Genomic DNA, 22,429 nt, shown 5'->3' on the forward strand with positions numbered 1-22,429 from the left:
AATATCTGAAAGTACAAGAGAAGGGCAGGGAGGCATGGAGTATCCATCCCTCTACTGAGGACAAGGGGGAAGGAACAGAAAGTAAGGGAGAGAAAGCCCACAGGAGCCCAGGCCTGGGAGGTAAATAGGAGGAAGAGTGGAGGGCATGGAGTGCATTGGAATGAGGGGGATGAGGTGGATTCCGGAAGCAGACGACTGATAGAGGACCTAAACTCAGGAACCAAACATACATGGTGAGTTGTCCCCAGAGGTGGGGCCAGGACTTCCAAGTTCAAAAACACCAGGTGAGGTCTTTGGAGTGGGAAGGGGAGGGACTCAGGTGCCAACAGCTCCCAGCAGTGCAGGGTTTGATTGCTCCTGCTCTGTGTCACCTACAGCCCAGGTGCTGGTGCCCCATCTCCTACCCTATGTCCCCTCCCACAGGGCTCCATGGTTCCAAACTGTGTCTTACTTCAACCTTTTATTCTGTTTGTTCATCAGATCTCTTTTCCATGGTATCAGGTTGGGGGCTCCACCTGGGCAGCCCCCTGAATATTTTACAAAAGTGTTCATTCCTTGCCTTACCCTGCCAGGTCTGGCTGCCCCCGTCCCCCTGTGACCCCTCCTCATGTGGATATACAGAGTTCATTGCCACCACTCATCTCTCTGTAGCCCTTGCCCCAAGGCCACTGTCCCTCCAGGGGTGAGGTCTGGAGCGGGGTCAACTCTCAGGGGTTGAGGGGCCTGGGGCAGCCCCCCCAGGAGTCTTCTGCAGTATGTTCAGGGCCTCCCAGAAGAAATCCTTCTGTGCAGCCATCAAGGGCATCCAGCCCACGATCTCCTTCATCTTCTCCATGCGGTCCTGCAATGTGGAGCAACTGTGGATCTGGCTGAGGTACTCCTCGAAGGCCCAGGCTGCTACCCCAGTGTCCTGGGGGGCTCTGGCCCCCAGGCTGGGCTCCAGGCTGTCCACCGCCCAGGGGGCTGGCAGGTCCCGATAGGATAAGCAGTGCTCGATGTCGTGGCTGGACAGCATGTAGAGGCACTCTCTAGTGGAACAGAGGGAGCAGGCACACAGAGGGACCTTGAAAGAGAAAAGGGGTGTGCGCTCGCACTGAAGGGGCTCCCAGGAAGCTGACTAATCTGGCTGGTGTGTTTCTGTTCTCAGAACAGCCCTGAGCCAGCAAGTGAGCTGTACTGGCTCCAAACTGGGCCTGTGCAGGGTCACAGAAGGCCAGCAGGGTCTGCTAAGGGACAGAGCTATGTGTGTGCACGTGGCAGGAAAGGGAGGTGGGGTGGTGCAGGGGAATGGGCCGGCTGGATCCTTGCAGGAGACCTGGCTACAGTCCTGTGGGCTAGCTGGCTCTACTGTCCCCTCCCAGGGGTCCCACCTGCCTGCCCCTGCTCTGACCTTGACGTGGAGCTTGACAAACGAGGCGCTCCCCTTAGGCCAGCCAGGGAGGCGGCCACCGGCCCCACAGCCACAGCCTAGTAGCTCTTTGCTGAAGTCGGAATCCTGGCTCAGCACCAGGGAATGGTTGAGGCCACACCACAGGGCAATGGGGCGTTGCAGATAAGGTACCTGAGGACACAAGGCCAGGGTCCTGGAGAGGGGGACAGCAGGGGGCTGGGGGCCCAAGGGAGAAGGCTGGCTGGAAGGTTCAGGGAAGAATGTCACCTAGGAAGGGAAGAAACGGGAGCCCTACACCCTCCCCTCCCCCACCAAAGGCAGAGCAGCACCAGTCTGTGTACTCTGCAGCCCCTAACACTCTGACCCATGACGCAGCCTCTGTGGGTACCTCTTGCCTGAGACCGAGGCCTGCTGTCTTTTCCCTTGTTCTCAGCCCACACTCTGTGCTACCAACCTTCAGCCTCTTCACAAGGGCTGAAGCCTCCTCACCTTTCCTGCACAACTCTGCATTATGCCCACGCTCTCAAGGAAAGATTTTCTTTTTTAACATTGTGCACCACCCCTTTAATATTTTGCTCATGCCTACTTTTTAAAAATTATTTTTTGCCACCAGGGATCGAATTCAGGACCTTGAGCTTATAAGGCAGGTGCCGGAACCACTGAGCTAAATCCCCAGCCCCAAGGAAAGATTTTCTTTCCATTCTCTCTCTAGCATTTTCAGTGTATCCCACTATTATCTTCTAAAATGGCCACTTTATTTTGAAAAACATGTCTGATTCTTGTTGCTCCCCTCCCCACGTCTTTTTCTGAGACAAGGTCTCACTATGTAGTTCAGGCTGGCCTCAAACTCATAGCAATCCTCTTGGCTCAGCCTCAAGTGCTGGTATTACAGGTGTCCAACTCCTACCTCTCTCTTTGTTTATTTTTTTGGTAGCGGGGATCGAACTCGGGACCTTGCCCTTGCAAGGCAGGCGCCAGAATCACTGAGCTAAATCCCCAGCTCTCTCTCTTTGAAGTAGCAGAATTGGCTACCTGACCAATCTGAGGCTGACCACATTCTTGTTCCTTACCAGTCTTTCCGAAACCTTGTGAAACCTTTGTGATCTGGCTTCTCTCCCTAACATGCTCTGTTTTGTTCTCTCCAAAAGGTACTTAGTTTCTCAGCTGCTAAAACCCAGGACCTCTTCTGTATGCTCGTTCTCCTGAGCCTGTTAACATTTTAATTTCAAAGAGACAGGTAAGCAATCTATGGTCCTTAAAAGAAAATTACAAGGCTGGGCCTGGTGGTGCATGCCTGTAATCCCAGAACTTGGGAGGCTGAGACAAGAGGATTGCTGTGAGTTCAGGGCCAGCCTAGGCTACATAGTCAGTTCAAGGCCAGTCTGAACTACATAGTGAAACCCTGTCCGTCCCCTCATTACAAAATACTAACAAATAAAAATGTTAAAAATCAACTGGAAATCCCACCATGAACAATTAACATCTTGCTGGGTATTCTTCATTGATGCCTAAACAAATACACATAGGTTGTATATTTTTAAACAAAAATGAGATTATAAAGCCAGGTGTGACGGTGCCCACCTGTGATCCCAGCACTTGTGAGGCTAAGGTGGGAGGATCACTACAAATTCAAGGCCAGACTCAGTTACACAGTGAATTCAAGGCCAGCCTGAACTACAGAGGGAAACCCTGTCTCAAAAAACAAAACAAACAAAAATGAAATTGTACTATGTAACCCATTTCATAAAGGTTTTTTTCACTTAAATGTATAGGATCATCATCTTTCTATGTCATCACAGTGTCGCCAGCAGCCCCCTCCCACATGCCCTGTTGAGACTTTCTGCTCTTTGGCTTCTGGAATGTGGCAGTGGAGGGCTGAGCCTCCCATCCCAGAGCCTCGCTTCTTCATCCCCGCCTACAGTGGTGGCTGCTGCCCCGATTTGCTCCTCTGTCTCTGCTTTTGTCATTTCCAACTTGTTCCAACTTGGAATGCCAGCTAGACAGTTCCAATTTAGGGTTTTACTCTCCCTGCAACAAGTCCAAATTCACACTGTTTTCCTGAAACCAGTAATCAGTATTGAGGGCCTGTTTATTTTCTCCTAAAACATCTCCTATACCCATTCCTTTCCATTCCTGCTGCCACGTACCAGCCCAAGCCCTTGTGTCTAGTGCTGCTGTCCCTCACCAGGCTCCTGTGTGCCACAGCCAGCTGACCTATTTGGTCCCTCCTTGGTCCCTGCCTTCTCAGGTCCCCAGCCACGCCGTCATTCAATTCTGACTGTGGTTTACAATATGAACCACACAGAATAGACCGTCTAGTGCCAACCCCGAGTGAGACCATGCAGTAACATAACAGGCATCTCATACACTGGCTTCACTCTCCTGGACAGGAGAAAGTGGATTCTACAGAAGTTGGAAAAGTATATAGATGCAGCAGGGGTCAAGGAATTGGAGGAAGAGGGTTTAAACGAGAGTTGCTGGGAAACAATCTCACCAGTGTGGGTTCCCCCCGGTCCATTTTGTCCCCTGTTCCTAGCTGCCCATATCTGTTATTCCCCTGCATGAAGATTCGGCCAAATTCATCCACCAGGCCAAAGTGGTTGTAGCCAAGGGCACAGAATAGGACCTAGGAGGTAAGAGAGAGGGCAGGTGGGAACTCTGAGATCCAAGATCTCCCATCTGCTCACCCTCTACCGCCTAGCTCATCCCTTTGGGCCTTGCCCTCTCCCTGGGCCCCTACCCCTCCCTGGTTAATCATGGATCCCTGTTCCTATTTTAGGCCCTCAGTATCTCCTAGTCCCTAAGGCCCCACCCCTCTGGTCTGCCCGGCCCCTCTGGGATCCTACCTTGGCAGGCAGGGAGACAGCAAGTGGCATCTGCTGGTCCAGGGGGTCAAAGGCTTGAAGGGTCCCAAAGAAGTCACGATACACCCCTGGGCTATGCACCTCAAAATACACTCCCCCCTGGTCTGGGGGGTTGGGAGCCCTCAGCTCAGCAGCTTTGGGTACCCGTTTCCTAGGGCAAAGGTCCCACTTGGGAGGAAAGGTGCAAGCCCAGGGAGCATCACATCCACTAGAAATGCATCAGCTCTGACTCCTGGGAACCTAGACCCAGCTTTTCAGGAGGAGGTCCTAAGGGGCTCACACCACACAGCTGGAATAAGGGTGAGGGTGTCAGCCTAAGGCTGGGGGCTTGTGAGGAAGGGAGGTGGCTCATACCGGTCATGTAGAGGACGCTGCTCTGGTTGGAAGTCATGCAGCTCACACGCAGGTGAGGCAGGCAGCAGGACAACTTTCTGAGGGCCAGCTGAACTGTGTAGGAGCGTGGCTGGTCCAGCTGTGTCTCATTCACTACCAAAGAGTAGATCTTTCCTTCCTCTGAGTGATGAGGGGAGGGATACAATTATGTTGGGGTGGGGACTCATCAATAGCCACCGTAATGCCCCACTGAACTCCCTAAGCCACATGGATGAACCATTACTGCCTTAGAGAGACGTTGGAAGAAAAAGGGTAGAGATGAAATGGGAAGAGTGGTCCCAAGTCCCTTCACCCCAGTCCCAAGAATAAGTCAGGGCGCTATGTCAGCATGAGAGAGGAGCAGGGAGAGAACCTGGCCATGCCACATGGCAGAATTAGTCTGAGTGTTGGGAAGATGAAGTCTGGGCACTTGGGGTTCTGCCTGGCATTCGGAGTCCAGAGGTCTTGGGGTTGAGGGGTGGTCAAGTACAGACGAGACTGCAGAAGGGGGGCTGGTGTGGGCTATTAAATGAGGTGCCTGGCATGGTGGGTGGGGGAGTAGAATTTTAAAACTCAGGCATTCACTAGAGTAGTGATTTCTTTTCTTTTCTTTCTTTTTCTTTCTTTCCTTTCTCTCTCTCTCTCTCTCTCTCTCTCTCTCTCTCTCTCTCTCTCTCTCTTTCTTTCTTTCTGGCAGGAGAGTCCTTTATTCACATGAAATATGATACTCAGGCCTAGACTAGGAGGCAAATAAAAGCAGAAACTGTTTGGATCAAGAGCCACCTAAGGTGGTGTGAAGGCCTTGTGTGAAAGGCCTCCCTCCCTCTTCCCCACAGAGGCCCTGGAGAATCTGCAGGAAACATCTGCAAACCACAGCTTTAGGCCACACCCACACCTGTGAGGAGCAGCAGAGCCCGCTGGGTCTCCTGCCCAAGCAGCGAAATCTGTTTGAAGCTCATAGAGTAGTGGAACGTCATCTTGAAGACCCGCTGCCCACTGGACTGCAGGTAGACCTCCACACAGTCACAGGCCCGGCTGCTGGTGGTGCCTGCCACTCCCGACTGCTTCCCAGTGACCAACACGTAGAGGTATTTACGATAAACTGTGTCGCATCTTGGGTCGGAGGCAAACTGGAGGAAAAGGAGGTGTCTGGGATCTAGGGCCTCAGAAGGGGAAGAGGCTGGGTGGAAGGTGAGCTACTGGGGTCCAGGGTAAGGAATGGAGATGTCCGGAGAAGGACACCTCAGGGATGCCAGGGTCCTTTGACTCACGTCCTTGGCTCCACGACACAACACAATGTAGCGGCACGCCCTCTTCCACTGGATCTGGCCAAGGGTGGAGACCAGAGCGTTTTTGAGGAAGAAGAGAGTCCCCAGGTAGTCGAGAATGAAGATGTGGTCCTTGGTGGGTAAGAATCGACGGTAGCCATGGGCTAGCAGGGGGGCCACGCTCTTGCTGAGACATTTGCGCCGGCCTCCAAATGCCTGGAAATACAGGCCCTTCGTGTCTGGAGAAGGGAAGGAGATGAAACATTCAGGGGCCAGGGCTGACACGCAGGAGAATGATTCAGAGTTTGGGCAAACTGATTTCTCAGACACCGTGCTGTTTAGCTTTCCCCATTTCCAACCTTGGAAATATAGCCCTTCCCAAGGCAGTGTGGAAAGGTTAGACTCCAGTCTGCCCCTCCTCAGCCCAAGGCCATACCTGTGCTGCTAAAAAAGGCCCTCTTTGGTCCAACTTTGCAACAAAGAGGTGAAGAAAAGATAAGAATAAATACATAGAAAAGGGGCAGAAAGAGGATTGACGTGACCAAGAAAGGCCAGTAACCTTTCCTCACCCCAGAAGTGGATCTGCTTTCTGGATCAGTCTTCTGCCCTAGTCTGTGTGTGACAGAAACAACTGGACAGGGGCTCCCTGGAGGGCTTAGACTACCGTGTGGTTCTGAAGCTGGGGCTGACTGTGTCATTGGTTGTCATAACTATGGAGGTGCTGGTGGAAGCCAGAGATGATGGTAAACAGAACAGAATGCACAAGACAGACCCCATCCCAAAGACTGACTTCATCATTCTAAATCAGCAGCCCTGATTTAGAGGAAGGAAACTCCAGGCTTGGCAAGGAGGGGATGCCTCAGGGTGAGAAGTGGAAGAGCTGGTATCTTCAGGGACACTTGGTTGGGACATTATCAGAGGGTGGCCCTGGGGTCTCAGGGGAGCTACTCATGGGGTCTGTTTGAATCTGACAAATAGCCAGAGAAAAGTGCCTTCAAGGTGGACAGGGAGCCCAGTTTAGAGAACAAGATTCCCAGAACAAGGAAGGACTGAGGCGAGGAGAGGGGCACTGGGGAAGGCATACAGTTCAGAACAGCTGCTCTCTTCCAGGGCCGGACTCCAGAACCCTGTTCCCGGAGGTGTGGACTGAGCCTGTGGCAGATGCGCCTCCATACGCCCTCAGTGTCACACACTTCTCGGAAGTAGTGACAGGTCTGGCCTAGGGCAACTGCATCTCTTACTGGGAGGAAAGAGGCGATATGCTCCACCTGGGGGGGAGGCAGGAAGCCTGGTCATTTGCAGCCCTGGAGTGGTCTGGCCCCCATCCTGCATTCTCAATGCTGCCCCCCCACGCAGCAAGACTCACCAGCTCTGGAGGGAACAACTGAACAGAAATAGAGTTCTCTCTCCCCTTCTCGTCACTCTCATACTCTGGGCCACAAGAAGGACAGTTCCGCTTCACCTACCCAAGAAGAAGGGGGGGGGGGCATGGGAGTTCTGTGAGGGTGGCACTTCTTCCATCCTGATCTTAACCTGTCTTTATCTTTCATTTCTTGTTTGTTTTTTTGAGGCAGGGTCTATGTAGTTCAGTCAGGCTGGCTTTGAACTCACTATGTAGCTCAGGCTGGCCTGGAATTTGTGGCAATCCTCCCGCCTCAGCCTCCCAAGTGCTGGGCTCACAGGCATGTGCCACCACGCCCAGCTCACTCAACCTGTCTCTCGTGAACTCCTGTCTCAGGCCTCATCTGACTTCTGCTCTGTGCTGTTAAACCCTGCCACCTGTCTCCAGGTCCTTGGGCCCACCCTCCCTGCCTGCCTTGCTCCAGTCCTCACCACCCCCTCACCCGGAGCCCCTCCTCCCGGCCGCACAGCCCAGTCAGTTTTTTCAGCTTCTGTCTCTGGCTTCTTCTCACCATCCTGACTGTCACCTCCCTGCTCCTGCCCTCATCTCTCTGGGCCCTGTCCCCACTGCCTTTCCCACACCATGTCCCCTGTCTGGGCCTGGAGGACCCCTTGGGCCCCTCCCTCATGGAGTCCAGGCCAAACAAACCTCTCTGTGACCTCACTGTCCAGCCACTGTGACCTACTCTCCTGAATATGCCCTGGGACCTGGCTCCTGGGTTCTAGCTCATGTTTAGCTGGGTGGCTCATGGGACATGCAGGACACTGGAGAAATAAAGTGTAAACTCCTGAGAGATGATACTTTGACTTGCAGGGGGTAGATTTTCCCTCAAGGCCCTTTCAGCACCAATGCTGTAGAGAAGCTGGTGAATCCTATGCATCGAAGCAGGCCGGGCCTCCAGGGATTTGTAGCCCAAGAGTACAAATTCAGAAAAGAAGACAAAAGTAGGACAGTTTGACAGCTGAGGGGTAAGAGCACCCTGCCCTGACCACCTGGCCCATACAGGAACCCAGCAACCCAGCACAACTTTTTTTTTCTTCCAGGAAATCTTTATTGAAAGAAAGCTAGCTTCTAAGAGAGATAAGGGGGCCAGGAAAGTGGGCTGCCCCTCAGCACTGCTCTTTATGGTCACATGAAAACAATCCAAAAGCAGGCCGCTTTCCAGGGTCCAGGAACATCACTGCATGCATGAAGAGCAAGCCATTAAGGTGGGAGAAGGGGATGGATTTGCTCTGAAAGCTTAGGACACATCCTGGGAGCTGATGTGGGCTCTGAAGAGGGAAGAAGTTCTGCACCTTCAAGGAGTAGCTGGCTCTTCTGGGGGCTCAAAGGAATTCCAGGCCTGTGGACACCCAGCTGGCCCTGCAGGCGAGTACAGATCCTTATTTATGCAACTAGCAAAGAGCAGTTTTGGAATACCTAAGAAGGTATTTCAATAAGTTAGTAAGTGTTTAGGCATATCAACATCTGAGAGGTCACTCAGGAGAAAGCTGACTTCCGTTACTGGTGGTGGGCAACCATCAGCATACAAAGTGGACTCTATTAAATAGAGTTTTATTTCACTACAGAGAATGTGATCTCCAAGTGGACAGAAAAAGCACTTTCTGCTGCCACTTGGATTTGGGTCCCCTTTCTTCACTCCATTTCCCCAAGAAACAAGTAAGAGGTTTCAGATAGACCAAAACCATGATGAAAGCAGAGGAAGTCAGCAAAGCCCGGAGTGGAAGATCAAGACCTGGCTTTTGCTTCCCCCACCCCAGTACTATGGATTAAACGCAAGGCCTTCACACTGAGCTATATCTCCAGCCCCCGCTCTTTTTTTGACACAGGGTCCTGCTAAGTTGTCCAGGCTGGGCTGGAACCTTGCGATCCTCCTGCCTCAGCCTCCCAAATTGCTGGGATGACAGTTGTGCACCTCCATGTCCTGCTGGAACCTGGTTTTGAAAGCCAGCTGTCAGGCTCTCGCTCTTTGCTCTTGCTAACTCATCAGCCGCCCTCCTGCCTCAGTTTCCTTGTAAAACGAAGGCTTTGCTCAGATCATGAAGTCTTTTTTTTTTTTGGTACCGGGGATCAAACTCAGGACCTTGCGCTTGCAAGGCAGGCGCCGGAACCACTGAGCTAAATCCCCGGTCCCATGAAGTCCTTTTAAAGTAGCTTCCAGAATCCTGAGATCGGGTTATTATTACAATTCCTGCCCAGGGGAGGTCCTCTGATGACCCCGGGGAGCCGGGCAACTCCCCCTCGATTCTCTGCACGGCCACTGCCTCCAGGATGACCCCACCCCGCCCCCCTCCACGTCCCTGGGGTCCCAAGACCCTTGCAGGGGCTCAGCTTCCGAAGACGGAAATGGCCCTCGCGGCCCTTTCGGCTGCAACAACTGCCTGCGGGCTGGCCTCCAGCTGTCTTCGGCCTCTCTCACGCCCTCAACGCTGGCTAGCTCCCTAACACGTCCGGCTCGCACGCGTTATTCCAGCCCCAGTACGGCAATCCCAGCAGGCTCAGGGCGCCACACTAACTTTCTTTACCTCAGTCTCAAAAGTTCTAGCTCACCCGCCTCCTTTAGCTAAGGGATCGCCTTCTCGCTCATGCTATTGGTAGGTAGGGCCGTCCTCAGAGAAGGGGCCGGGCCAGCTTCCCCCGAAAGCTCTAATTGGTCTTCTTGACAGTCACTCCCCTGTATCTGGTTTGCTATTGGTCTTCTTTGGAAAAGGACGGGGCGCCTCCGGCTTGCGGTCTCTGGGTTTCTAACCCTATACTAATTGAGCGCTAGAGTCCCCACCTCCGGGTTGAACTTGATTGGCTCCATTTCTAGCCCTAGGCATTGTGATTGGATGAAGCTGTGTGGGGCGGGCCGACCAGGAACGAAGGACGTTGGCGAGCGCTCCATCTCTACCCCTCCCTTCCCTCGCCTGGCTCCGGCTCCCGACGGTCCACCCCCTTGGCAGATTCTGATTAGCCGCTTCCGATGCGTCTCCCGATTGCGATTGGCCCTCTGAGTTCCGGACCCCGCTGCCTCTCCCCGAAGGCGACTACGGCGGCTCCAAGGAGGGGGAGGGGAAAGGAGGAACGGCAGGTCCCGTCAGTCAGGCTGCGGGAGCCGCCGGGAGCGGATGGCGGCGGCAGTAGCGGCGCCACTCGCCGCCGGGGGAGAGGAGACGGCGGCCACGACTTCAGTGCCAGGGTCTCCGGGTCTGCCTGGGAGCCGTAGCGCAGAGCGAGCCCTAGAGGAGGCCGTGGCCACTGGGACCCTGAACTTGTCTAACCGGCGCTTGAAGCACTTCCCCAGGGGTGCGGCCCGCAGCTACGACCTGTCAGACATCACCCAGGCTGGTGAGTGCGTCGAACGCTGGAGCTCCCGCGACCCTCATTTACATAATCCCGCCCACCTGCTCCTGCCCCGCCCGCGAGTCTGGCCCGCCCCTTCACCTGTCCACAGGTTTGCTCACCCCTCCCGATTGACATAAAAGTGCGACCACTCCCTGCTATAGAATCCCTGGGCTACGAGCACCTTTCTGGTTTCACTGAACGCCCAGCGTCTCTGGGTGAGACCCGTCCCCTCTTTATTTGCTCGCTGCGCACCTGCACAGTGGTCCCGCCCCTCACCTGGTTGGCTCATTTGCATGACCTCGTCTACCACAGTTCTGATCGTTCCTTAAAGCAGCCTCTCAGCTTTTCTAACCACTTCTTTCTTTCCTTGCTCGTTGTCTCCAACTCCTTTCCCGTTCCACCGAGATCAGAGCACCCTTAGGCACCTCTTTCCCATAGATCGTCCCTTACAACTCGATGTTTCTGTTGACTTTGCCATAGTCCCGCCCCCTTAAGTCCCTGCCCTCCACTCCATCCAGGCAGCGTTTGGGAAACAAGCAAATCTTTTACCTCTCCTAACTCTTTTTCTCCCTAAGTTCTTCCACGGACTATTACTGACCTTATCTGAGACTTTTCCTCCTTCGTCTGTGTAGTCCCTGTGGAGTTTGCGACCTCATAGGGACACTAGAATTCCCATTTCCTGGGGGAGGGACTCGAGGCAGTTGCTGAAAGGAAGGAAATCCTATCTCCTAGCTGAGAGTGCTGGCCCCCTGGAGACTCCTTCCACTCCCCACCCACAGGATCCCTCTAATCTTGCTTCCTCCACCCCCTGGTATTTGTTGTGGTGGCAAGTGGGGCCTTCTGTGACAGGTAAGTCAGGCCTGAGCTGCTGTGGAGGCAGCCTATGACCTCGGGCTGTCAGCTGCGGGTTGGGGATCTGGAGGGGAGAAGACTGTATGCCCAAAGGCCACAGTTAGGCTCGGGTGTGAGGAGGGTTGGGGACATGGGGCTGGATAGAAGTATGAATTTCTTCCCAGACAGGTGCCTGCCCGCCTGCAAACAGCCAGGCCCAGGCACGCTCCCCCTACTGTTCTGGGGAGAACCACTTTTAACCTCTTCGATTCTCTTGCCTCCTGTGCAGCAAGTGAGTTCGAATGGGTGAGCTCTAGAAGCCGTTCTTATCCCTCTTAGACACTCTCCCAACCCCTAAACTCCAGATTGACCTCAGCAGCTGTGTGACACTTGCCGTCTGTTCTCTTCCCCTCCCCCTTGCTTGTTTTTGACAAAGACCAAATGTTGTTCTTTACTTCCTTAGGGCTCTGTCTCAATGAGTGGACTCTTGGGGAAAGCTACCATGAACTGCCAGCCCCTCCCAGCTCCTGTCCCCTCCCAGCCTCCTCCTCGAGCATTCCGGCTCAGGGTGCAGCTAGGGCTCCTGTGAGTTCCCTTGTGTGGTGAGGTGGGAAAATCCCAGCTTCCTGAGAAGCCTCTCTGCCCTCCTCAGTCCTGTCAGGGCCCAGGCTCTAGGTTACGTGAGTTGTATCTTTTCCAGATCTCTTTCTCTGCACTCTCTTCCTAAGCAGAGTGTGCTCCCAGCCTGAAGTGGAAAGGGGAAGTGACAAAAACCCAGAATTGCCCATACCCTGCCCTAGTTGTCTCCTTGTTCTCTGACCCAGATGAAGTGTTTCAGTGCTCTGCTGCTGATCATTCTGAACCTCCTCCTCTTGCTTTGAGAGCTCTTTATGAGTGTCTTTCTTCCCAGCATGTTTCCTATGGTTAGGCCCCTGGCACTCCTTGGACTCTGTTCCCTGGGTCCCCTAGTCGGAAGACTCTGGAGGAGGGGCTGCTGTACCAAAGGAGAAGTGTAGCTCATTTTCTGACAGACCACATCCTGTGGCCTAGCCCTGCCTCCTCCAACCTGGGTTCCCTTCCGCTCCTAGCTTTTGCCCCAGCACCCACTGATTACCCATCAGAACTTGGTCTCCACCTCTTCATGCACACGTGCATGCGCAAATACATTGGTGGATTCAGAAGAAGCAAACAGGCATTGGGCACAGGTGGGAGGACCAGAGGCAGCCCTCCCACCCTCTCCAGAACTGCTTTCTCCCATGCCAGGTGCTCTGTGTATGTGTAGCAGGGCTGAGGCAGAAGGGGAGAGCGAGCAGTTCCTGGGCCATCAGACTGTCATCCACCTTGGCAAACATAGAGCCTACCAGAGACAACCTGATGGATTGTTTCTACTTCATTTCCTTGGGGTACATGTCCAGCTTCCCCTCCCTTTGGCCTTTGCTCTCCCCATACCCTAGGAGGGCCATCGAAGATCTGTTGCTTGGGACTTCCCCAGCAGGGCTGGGCCCCTCCCAGTGCAAGCCAGCTGAGCAAACAGAAACAGGTTTCTAGAGGTCTGTGCAGTCAGCTGCTCCAGACTGGAGGGAACCCTGGGGGCTGCCTCCTGGCGCTGCTGTAAGGAGCCACTACTTGAGATAGGGGAGGGTAAAGTCCTCTTCCCTCCTCTTCCTACCCTCACTTCTCTACATCCAAGATACTTAACAAAGGTGGAGAACTCTTGAGAGGAAGCAGAAGGCCATGGGGCTGAAAGAGGGTGGGAAGGAGGCCAAAGGACCCAGGATGGAAAGGACCCGAGGATTTTGACTCCCAGCTCTAGCTCAGCCTTCTGCCTTTCCCTCCCAGTCCTTGGGAATCTGGACCTTCATAGTCCCTTGGTCGTGAGGGCTGGTAAGAAATTGTTATCCAGTGTCCAGGGCCTTATCTCTAGAGCTGAGATACAGTGACTCTCGGTTTCTCCCAGTGTTGAAAATAGATTGTGATTGGGAGGAAGGGCTCGTTTGTTGTCTCTGAGTTTACCATATAATTTTCTCCTTGAGCCTCTCAGCCTATCACCTTACTCTTCTCTTTCCATGTGTGTGTGTGCATGTGTGTGTGTGTGTGTGTGTGTGTGTGTGTGTGTGGTTCTGGGGATTGAACATCTTTAGCCCTTCTTTAATTTTTTGTTTTGAGACAGGGCCTCTGTAAGTCACTAAATTACCCAGAATGGGCTCAGAGTTTGATCCTCCTGCCTCAGCCTCCCTAAGAGCATGATTACAGGCCTGTGCTACCACACATAGCACCTTTTTTTTTGGCTGGGGATTGAACCCAGGACCTTGTGCCTGCTAAGGGTACTGTTTGCCACTGAGCATATGCTTAGCATGTACTGAATCCCCCCCAGCTGTTTTCTTATGAACACATCTCCCTCCTGTGACATTTTGCCTTTACTTCTACTGGCATCTCAGAACACAAGGAACCGTAAGAGTTATATAGAATGCATCCACTCTTCCAGGAGAGCTCATGTTGTATTCCTCCCCTCTTCCTGCTGCCCTGGTGACTGTAAGGTCATTGCCTTCCTGGTCATGCTTGGAATACTGTATACTGCATTTTGCAGAAGGCTTTGTTGTCTCTCCAGGAAGGAAGCCCAGGTTATGGGCTTGATTCTTTCTTCTTCTTTGTGGTACTGGTAGTTGAACCTAAGGTCTTCACATTAAGTGACACCCCCATCTGTTTTATATTTTTTATTTTGAGACAGAGTCTCACTAAATCACTAAGTTGCCCAGGCTGGGCTTCAATTTGTGATGCTCTTGCTTCAGCCTCCCAGAGTGCTAGGATTACCGATGTGCACTACCATGCCCAGCTTGGGCTCAGTTCTCTAGGTTTGCCAGGAGTAGGGAGCTGGGCAGCTGGCTCAGGGGACATTAAGGTCCACAGCTCTCCCCTGACACTTGCTTCCCCTAGACCTGTCCCGGAACCGGTTTCCTGAGGTGCCTGAGGCAGCGTGCCACTTGGTGTCCCTAGAGGGCCTGAGCCTCTACCACAACTGCCTGAGATGCCTGAACCCAGCCTTGGGGAATCTCACAGCCCTAACCTACCTCAACCTCAGGTAGGAAGGGAACTTGTCCTTGTCACCTCAAGGATCAGTGCTTAGTACTCTGAGTGACCCTCTCATCCCTGAGAGGAGAGAAGGGCTGAGATGCTATGCCTGAGGAGTGAGCCTGCTGCCTTTCTCCTTTCCACAGCCGAAATCAGCTGTCATCACTGCCACCCTACATCTGCCAGCTGCCCCTTCGAGTGCTTATTGTCAGCAACAACAAGCTGGGAGCCCTGCCTCCTGACATTGGCACTTTGGGAAGCCTACGACAGCTTGTGAGGATGGGGAGCTGGGCCTGAGGAGGGGCTGTTGAGCCAGGCACCTGGGACCTCTTGGTGGGGAAAGCCAGAAAAAGGCAGGAAGTACCCTTAGGGAAAGGCTTGGACTAAAGGCAAGGTAGCCAGAGTCAGGTGGGAGGAGGCAGTTTCTGTTGATCCTGATCTAAGGGCTCCTTCCCAGCTGCTTTCTTGGTTGCAGGATGTGAGCAGCAATGAGTTGCAGTCCCTCCCCATGGAGCTGTGTAGCCTCCGTTCCCTGCGGGATCTCAATGTTAGGAGGAACCAGCTCAGCACTTTGCCTGATGGTAAGGAAGACATTTGGAGGCTGGGGTGTGCACATTTGAGTCTTTATCTACTTAGGCTGCTGGAACAAAGACACCAGAGAAGGGGTGGCTTATCAGCAACAGTTCTGGAAGCCAGGAGGCCAAGCTCAGGGTGTCAGTGTGATCAGGTTCTTTCTGGTGAGGTTCCTCTTCCACATTGCAGACAGCCAACTTCTCAGTGTGTCCTCATGTGGTGGAGAGCAGAGAGCTCTCTGGGGCCTCTTTTAAAATGGCACTCATGAGAGCTGCACTGTTATGATCTAAATTAACATCCAAATGCCCCACTTGCAATACCATCACTTTGAGGGGGCTCTGATTCCAATATGCGGGAAGGGGAAGGACACAGGCATTTAGTCCGAAACAGTTCACAGAGAAGTTATAGGCAAGGAATCTTCAAAGATGATTCATGCCTTAGTTGTCCAGGGTTTTGCAGTATTTAATGCAAACTGGCTGGATGTGGTGGTGCACACCTGTAATCCCAGCACGCTGGGAGTCTGAGGCAGGAGGATTGCAAGTTCAAGCCCAGCCTTGGCAACCTAGGGATTCAGCAAGACCCTGTTAAGAAAGGGCTGAGGATATAACTCAGTATGAAGGCTCTGGGTTCAATCCCCAGTACTGCAAAAAGGGGGGGTGAGCTGGGGATTTAGTTCCGTGGTTCCGCTGCCTGCCTCGCAAGCATAAGGTCCTGAGTTCAATCCTCGGTACCAGAAAAACAAAAAACAAGCAATTGTAAATGGTTTTATTTGCTCATGAGCATAGCAACCCTGTGAGGCTAGCAGATCACAGATCACTAGCTCTGTTTTATAAACTTGGGAACAGGCACAGAAAGGGAGGGGGTGAGTGGGTTCACTCCACATAGAATTTCAGTGTTAGAAGGGGCCTTTGAGGTCACTTGTCAGGGCTCACAAATACCTGAGTCAGGTGATGCCCCACGCCTCCTTGCCAGCTCTCTGAACCACAGGGTACCTATGCGGGAGCCCTGGCAGCCCCATTTTATTTGTTTGTTTGTTTTTGTACCGGGGATTGAACTCAGGACCTTGCGCTTTCAAGGCAGGTGGTGGCACCATTGAGCTAAATCCCTGGTCAGCAGCCCCATTTTAACAGCTAATTGTGATGCACCAACATTTGCTAGCTCTGCTGGGAGGCAGGCGCACTTCTTGTATTCAGCCTGTACTGTTTATTTGTGTGTGTGCCACCCCGGTTTTAGTGGAGGGGCAGGTAGATGCAGGTGATGTGACCAAGATTTGGGGCCAACTCTCAAGGGTTTAATGGGGAGCTGCAAATACAAGGACAGTTTGAGAGCCCAAGGAGCGAGAGGGGAGGCAGGGCTCTGCTTGGGGAACCTGGGGAAAACTCGCTAGAAGTTCAGGCCAGCACCTTAGAAGGAGAAATCCTACCCTTTATCCAGGCAGAGAAACCAACCACCATGTGCAAAGCTTTTGGGGTGGGTGGGAGCATGGACCAGAAGGTTACAGTTAGAAAGGCAACCCAGGGTGAGGCAGGAAGGGCCCTATGCCAGAGCGAAGAGTGAATTTGGTTTGAACAACAAGAGTCAAGTGGTCACCTGTTTTCTCTGCCTCTCCCTACCCCTTTCTGTACCTGCCCTCTTCCTTCCGAGTCACTAGGTGTCTCAGTCTGTTTACTGTTGCTGTAACAAAGTACCCGAGGCCAAGTAATTTATAAAGAATAGAAGTTTATTTGGCTCATGGGTCTGGAGCCCAGCAAGTCCAAGAGCAAGGCACTAACATCTGCCAGGCAACCTATGAGGGCCTTCTTACTGCAGAGGGTATCACATGGTGAGACAGAGCGAGTGTGCCAGGGAGAGTTTGCTTTATAACAAAGCCACTCCCTTGACAACCCATTTATCCAGTAATGGATTGGTCCATTCCTGAGGCCAGAGCCCCATGACTAGTTAGCTCCGATAAGCTCTACCTATAAATATCATTAGCATATGATTTCCAACATGGGAAATTTGGGGGGCACACTCATACTGAAGCAGTAGGGGTACAAATAATGCACTTGATCAAGGTCCTCCTTGGGCCATAAAAACAGATCCAAACAGAATGCCCTGGGGACACAGAGAAAGAGCAATGAATTCTGAGCCTGAAGTGTCTGGACGGCATCATGGAGGAGGGGTTGGGCTGAACCTAGAAAGATGTGAGGCCTGGAAAATGGCGTCTGTGTGTACTCCTAGCTGAGTGGACAGGATGTGGGAAGGGCCAGAAGCGTGGGATGCAGTGGTGGGTAGTAAGGTTGGAAATGTGAGTGGAAGTCAGATGGTTAAAGCCTTTACCATGCTGAGCTAGGAGGTACTTGTTTTATTCCGTGTCTAGGTCCATCAATCTGAGCTGCCTTCTGGACTATTAGCAAAAGTTACCCTTCCCGTGGGTAGCCAGAGCTTCTCCCGAGGTGCAGGGCGTGGCTAGCACAGGCCCTCGTGGGCAGGGCACAGTGCACCCAACCTCCCCAGCCCTGGCTGCACACACTGCATGGGAGGGTTTTGAGCAGTAGGGGTCACATTTTGGTCTGTGTTTTGTGTTGGTCACTTGAGAATGGGGATCCGTTGTATGGATGGACAGACGAGGAGGGATGAGCAGGATTGGGCAGAGCTGAAGTTCAGATTGGGATTATGGAGTCAGATGTGAGTGGGAAGAGGAGCTGGGAGGTTGTCCTGAGCCAGCAGGGCAGAGGCTGTGATGGAGCCAGGGTTACTGGCTGGGCCAGAGCAGAGGGCAAGGAAGGAAGCATAGGCCAGGATCAGGCCTACTCCTGACTTGTCCCTCACCCACCCGCCAGAGCTGGGGGAACTTCCTCTGGTCCGCCTGGATTTCTCCTGTAACCGTGTCTCCCGCATCCCGGTCTCCTTCTGCCGCCTCAGGCACCTGCAGGTCATTCTGCTGGACAGCAACCCCCTGCAAAGCCCACCTGCCCAGGTGAGGTTCAGGCTGGGTGGACCTGGGGACAGGGATTCCATTAGGCCAGGGTGTGGAGGGGACCCTACGGCAGCTCAGCAGGATCTGGGGAGCCATTTCCCTCCCTCACATCCCTACATGTGCCTTCTCACAGATCTGCCTGAAGGGGAAACTTCATATCTTCAAGTACTTATCAACAGAGGCTGGGCGGCGTGGGGCTGCTCTGGGGGACCTGGCCCCCTCCCGCCCCCCGAGTTTCAGTCCCTGGTAAGTCTCAGTGGGAATGAAGGAAGCCCCTGGGTACTTTCTGTCTCTTCCTGGCCCCAGGGACCCCCCTGGATTCTGGTGGGAGGCTGAGGAGGGCTGGTGCTAGAGTCTGACCAGTTTCCCTGGCTGCTCCAGCCCAGCTGAGGATCTATTTCCGGGTCGTCGGTATGATGGTGGGTTGGACTCAGGCTTCCACAGTGTTGACAGTGGCAGCAAAAGGTGGTCTGGAAATGAGGTAAGGGCCTCCTTTCCACGGGCTGTCGGTGGTGCGAGAGGACCTCTGGCCTTGGGACTCCTTGTCTGGTACCTCTGAATCTCAGCTGCCAGGCGGTAGCTGGAGCTCTTTCTTGCCTTCCCCACTGTCCCTGCAAGGGCTATCTTGGCAACAGACCCCAATCTCAGTCCCTCACCCTTCTGCCTTGTGAGCCCCCCTCCCGCCTCACCCCTCTGCCTTTACAGTCAACAGATGAGTTTTCAGAGCTGTCGTTTCGGATCTCAGAGCTGGCCCGGGAACCTCGAGGGCCCAGGGAACGGAGAGAGGATGGCTCTGGTGAGGGGAGTTGGGCCAGGGAGGCCAGGGTGGGTGAGGGCTGTGGGCCCCCTCCTTCGTGCTGACTGATGTGCCTTGCCCCCTCCAGCGGATGGAGACCCCGAGCAGATTGACTTCATCGACAGCCATGACCCTGGGGAGGATGAAGAGCGAGGTGTAGCTGAGGTGAGGATCCAGCTGTGACCCTCCTCCAGGAAAAGGGGAGCTGGTGGGATTGGGGTGTTGTGTCCGGGGTCCAGGCCACCCCTTACCCTCTGCTGTCTCTCCTCAGGAGCAGCGGCCTCCTGAATTAAGCCCTGCGGCAGGGGACGGGGAGCGGGGACCCAGCAGCAGGTACCCCAGCCCCTGAGCCCGCACCCTGCCTTTTACTGCCAGCCCCTCGCCCCTCTCCTGGCCCTGAAAAGGGTGTCCTCCTGTGTGTCCCCAGGCATGAGGAGCCAGCAGGGGAGGAACGGCGGCGCCCGGACAGCTTGCAGCTGTGGCAAGAACGGGAGCGGCAGCAGCAACAGCAACAGCAGAGTGGGGCTTGGGGGACCCCCCGGAAAGACAGGTGCAGGCCCAGGGCTGGCCGGAGCTGCTGCTGGCCAGTGGACTCCATGTGGGTTGATGCCACTTGGCCCCCGGGCTGCAGCCTGCCTGCCAGCTGACTACCTCTCCTGTTCTTCCAGTTTCTTGAAGCTGGGCATCAGGGCCACGGGGGGCAGAGCCACCCCATCCACTCAGGCCACCCACAAGTAGGTTCCCTCCTGGACGCCTGTCCCCAGTGTCTTCTGACCAGCCTTCTAATTCCCTTCTGTCTCTCCTCAGTGGGCCTCCCAAGCCCAGTGCCACCCCACTGGGAGCTTCAGGGGCACAGGGAGCCCCCACACCTGCTCCCGCCTCCCAGGAGCCCCTTCCTGTAGTTGGACCAGGTGGGTGGGGACTTTGGGAGGAGGATGGGGGTGGCTGGGACTTGGTGGCCTGAGGGAAGAGTAGGACACTGAGAGGAAGCCTCTCTCACCTGACCTCACCCCTGGCTCCGGCCCCCAGTGATAGCACCTGCTCCCCGGCCACATGGCTCCATTCAGAGACCAAACAGCTTCCTCTTCCGCTCCTCCTCTCAGAGTGGCTCAGGTGGGTCTCCCCGCTCCTCCGCACTGCCCTGGCTGTGGCCAGCTAACTGGGGGGCTGGTGTCATTTCTGGCCTATGGGTTCTCCATGTCTGTTGCCCCTTTGTGTCAGAATTCCACAAGGAGGCTGGAGGGGGGTGCCAGCTCCTGGGAGCTGGTGACAAAATCCATGTGGGATGACCCTGTGTCTTCTTTTTTTCTTCTAGCCCCTTCCTCACCTGACTGTGTCTTGAGACCTCGGCCTCCCAGCCAGGTTTCAGATGAGAAGGAATTAATGTCTCAACTGCGCCAGGTAAGCAGAGGCAGCACCATGTGGGTGTCCTGGAGTCAGAATGGCACCTCCTTTGCCCAGGTCCCTCAATACCCTCTTTCCTACCCTCAGAGCTACCCTGAGGTGGGATGGGGCAGACGTGACTTCCCCAATGACACCTCTTCCCCAGATCCTTGAGTCAAGGCTGCAGCGGCCCCTGCCCGAGGACCTGGCTGAGGCTCTGGCCAACGGGGTCATCCTCTGTCAGCTGGCCAACCAGCTCCGGCCCCGCTGTGTGCCCTTCATCCACGTGCCCTCTCCTGCTGTGGTCAGTGGGGTGTGGGGGGTGGGGGGGTGCGGGGGCGCCAGTGGCCTCTCCCTCACCCTCTGTTCATTTCCTACTGTTTTAGTATGTTTGTAGTACATAATGATTATTCATCATGGGGAGTTGGCACGTGTACATAACACATCTTAGTTCTTTTTACATCCCCTTCCCCTCCTCTCTCTCTGTTCATTTCTTACTTGCAGCCAAAGCTCAGTGCCCTCAAGTCTCGGAAGAATGTGGAGAGTTTCTTAGAAGCCTGTCGAAAAATGGGGGTGCCCGAGGTATGAGGGTTGTTCCGTGCTCTAAAGGGTGGTGGTGGCCGGGGCTCCCAGAGCCCTTTGCATGGGTGGCAGGTTCCATTCACAGGGTGTCTGCTCCCCAGAGAAGCGGATCAGCGCACCCTGCCCTGCTCGCCTCCCTGCCCCACATGTCTGCATGTTGGCGTGGCCCTGGCCTTGGCCTGTGAGGGCGGGGTGGGCAGGACTGTCTAGCTGCTGCTGCTGACATCTGTCCTCTGTCCTTGTCCACTGCCCTGCCCTCCTTCCCAGGCTGACCTGTGCTCGCCCTCGGATCTCCTCCAGGGCACCGCCCAGGGGCTTCGGACCACACTAGAGGCTGTGAGGCGGGTGGGGGGCAAGGCCCCCCCACCTGCCTGGCCCCCCTCTGGTCTGGGTGGCTTCGTCTTCTTCTACGTGGTCCTCATGCTGCTGCTCTATGTCGTCTACACTCGGCTCCTGGGCTCCTAGGGCCGCAGGCCCCCTCCCCATTTCTATTTATAAGATTCCTGCTCACCTCCCGACCCTCACCAGTGGTGCCTTCAGCCCCTACCAAAGACACTAGTGTACCCCTCACAGACACTGACCTCAGAGGCCCCACTGTGGTGCCCCCGAACCCTGGGCCCCCGGCTCTGGCCTCCCTCCTGCAGCCCCTGCCCTGCAGTGCTGATGGTGCCTTCAAGCCTCTCCTGCTCTGGGCTGCCCCGTCCCCCCAGGGATGTTGAGAGCTCCACTCTTTCCCTCCTTTCTCCTCCCTCCCCCCACTGGCTGCTATGGGGGGCTAAATTATCTCTGTTTTGTAGAGAGAACTCTATATTTGTAGAGGATGTGGGGGCCCTGGATGGGTCCCCGGCTCTGTGTATAAACTGTACAGACTGTGGCCGCCTGTGTGTGTGTTTGTGTCTGCTCCTGGTTGGCCCCTGGGCTCTTGTGTGCCAGCCTGCCTGTTCGGCATTTCCCTCCAGAAATGACAGCCCCCTCCTGCCCACTGAGCTTTCACTCCTAATGTCAGCTCCCTTCTGTTACCCGCTGGCTTCTCCGCATCTCATTTGTCCCCAGGCTATGGGCACAGTGTCTGCCAGGGCACCCCGGACCTTCCCTCCTCCACCGGGCCGGGGCAGGGGAACTTAACCTGGGCCCCTCCCTTCAGGAGTCCCTGTGCCAGCCCCACCACATCCTGGAGGAGGAGGGGGCCCCGGGCAGGGGCCTCCCCCACATCGCTGCTGTGCTGCACGCCCTGCTGGAAAGGCCTTAGGGTGGCGGTAGGGGTGCAGGGCCTTGGCTGCCCACCCCTAGCCCCGAACAGAAGACAAGCCGGGGCTCTGCCCTCTGACAAGGACTTGGTGAGGGCGGCCTGGGCCTGGGGCACCGCTACCCCTGTGCCCCGGTGCGGCCAAGGGTCTGGGTGGAAGACACTGCCTGGATATTGTGTCAAGCGCAATAAAGAAGCCGAAGCCCTCTAGGCTGTGAAGCCCTCAGGTGTGAGCGTGTCTGTGAGCGAGCGCGGGCAGGCAGGGGGCTTCCTGACAGGGAGGTGGGCCGCCTCCACAAGGCGGAGCCCTGCAATGCCCTCCTGGGTGCGCGCGGCCGGCTCACAGGGCCCCGCCACCAGGGGGCGC

At 54.9% G+C, this 22,429-nt stretch overlaps 2 protein-coding genes across 8 annotated transcripts; one reads left to right on the top strand and one right to left on the bottom strand.

Annotated features, from left to right (window-relative positions):
• Positions 1–447: 447 nt before the first annotated feature.
• On the bottom strand, positions 448–11,322 carry Fbxo24 (F-box protein 24). 6 transcript variants are annotated; one of them, XM_087196362.1, is made up of 11 exons: positions 10,900–11,322; positions 7,739–8,658; positions 7,261–7,356; positions 6,979–7,162; positions 5,898–6,133; positions 5,522–5,756; positions 4,609–4,767; positions 4,237–4,358; positions 3,885–4,016; positions 1,391–1,657; positions 448–1,063 (listed from the first exon to the last, which is right to left on the bottom strand). In XM_087196362.1, exons 2-11 carry the CDS (start codon positions 7,922–7,924, stop codon positions 701–703), a joined length of 1,980 nt encoding a protein of 659 aa, XP_087052488.1. In that variant the 5' UTR covers positions 7,925–8,658; positions 10,900–11,322; the 3' UTR covers positions 448–700. The 6 variants fall into 6 exon arrangements, with proteins under 6 accessions (XP_087052488.1, XP_021110164.2, XP_004840258.3 ...); XM_021254505.2 differs by lacking the exon at positions 10,900–11,322 and adding an exon at positions 9,822–10,254 and having other exon boundaries at positions 7,808–8,658; XM_004840201.4 differs by lacking the exon at positions 10,900–11,322 and adding an exon at positions 9,822–10,254 and having other exon boundaries at positions 1,391–1,561.
• On the top strand, positions 10,348–22,284 carry Lrch4 (leucine rich repeats and calponin homology domain containing 4). Of its 2 annotated transcripts, none has more exons than XM_004840199.4 (18): positions 10,348–10,626; positions 14,389–14,533; positions 14,670–14,796; positions 14,999–15,104; positions 17,919–18,055; positions 18,189–18,301; positions 18,437–18,536; positions 18,761–18,851; positions 18,940–19,016; positions 19,123–19,184; positions 19,279–19,401; positions 19,520–19,585; positions 19,659–19,762; positions 19,881–19,964; positions 20,167–20,252; positions 20,401–20,538; positions 20,739–20,816; positions 21,961–22,284. In XM_004840199.4, exons 1-18 carry the CDS (start codon positions 10,407–10,409, stop codon positions 22,063–22,065), a joined length of 1,962 nt encoding a protein of 653 aa, XP_004840256.1. In that variant the 5' UTR covers positions 10,348–10,406; the 3' UTR covers positions 22,066–22,284. The 2 variants fall into 2 exon arrangements, with proteins under 2 accessions (XP_004840256.1, XP_004840255.2); XM_004840198.3 differs by lacking the exon at positions 21,961–22,284 and adding an exon at positions 21,084–21,690.
• The last annotated feature ends 145 nt before the right edge of the window (positions 22,285–22,429 follow it).

The sequence above is a fragment of the Heterocephalus glaber genome, unplaced genomic scaffold (assembly GCF_053883595.1).
Source record: "Heterocephalus glaber isolate CG9 unplaced genomic scaffold, H.glaber_assembly_v1.0 deba00001610, whole genome shotgun sequence".
Taxonomy (NCBI): Eukaryota; Metazoa; Chordata; class Mammalia; order Rodentia; family Bathyergidae; genus Heterocephalus; species Heterocephalus glaber.

What these genes read in the sequence shown, in the direction of transcription:
- Fbxo24 (XM_087196362.1), bottom strand. Translation starts at nt 7,924, where the DNA reads ATGAGGGAGGGGCCCAAGGGGTCCTCCAGGCCCAGACAGGGGACATGG. An exon ending in GGCTCTGCTGCTCCTCACAG is followed by an intron (nt 4,768 to 5,521) that starts GTGTGGGTGTGG and finishes CTCATCACTCAG; the next exon opens with AGGAAGGAAAGATCTACTCT. An exon ending in ACCGGGGGGAACCCACACTG is followed by an intron (nt 1,658 to 3,884) that starts GTGAGATTGTTT and finishes TTCCCTTCCTAG; the next exon opens with GTGACATTCTTCCCTGAACC.
- Lrch4 (XM_004840198.3), top strand. Translation starts at nt 10,407, where the DNA reads ATGGCGGCGGCAGTAGCGGCGCCACTCGCCGCCGGGGGAGAGGAGACG. An exon ending in TAATGTCTCAACTGCGCCAG is followed by an intron (nt 20,253 to 20,400) that starts GTAAGCAGAGGC and finishes CCTCTTCCCCAG; the next exon opens with ATCCTTGAGTCAAGGCTGCA. An exon ending in ACGTGCCCTCTCCTGCTGTG is followed by an intron (nt 20,539 to 20,738) that starts GTCAGTGGGGTG and finishes TCTTACTTGCAG; the next exon opens with CCAAAGCTCAGTGCCCTCAA.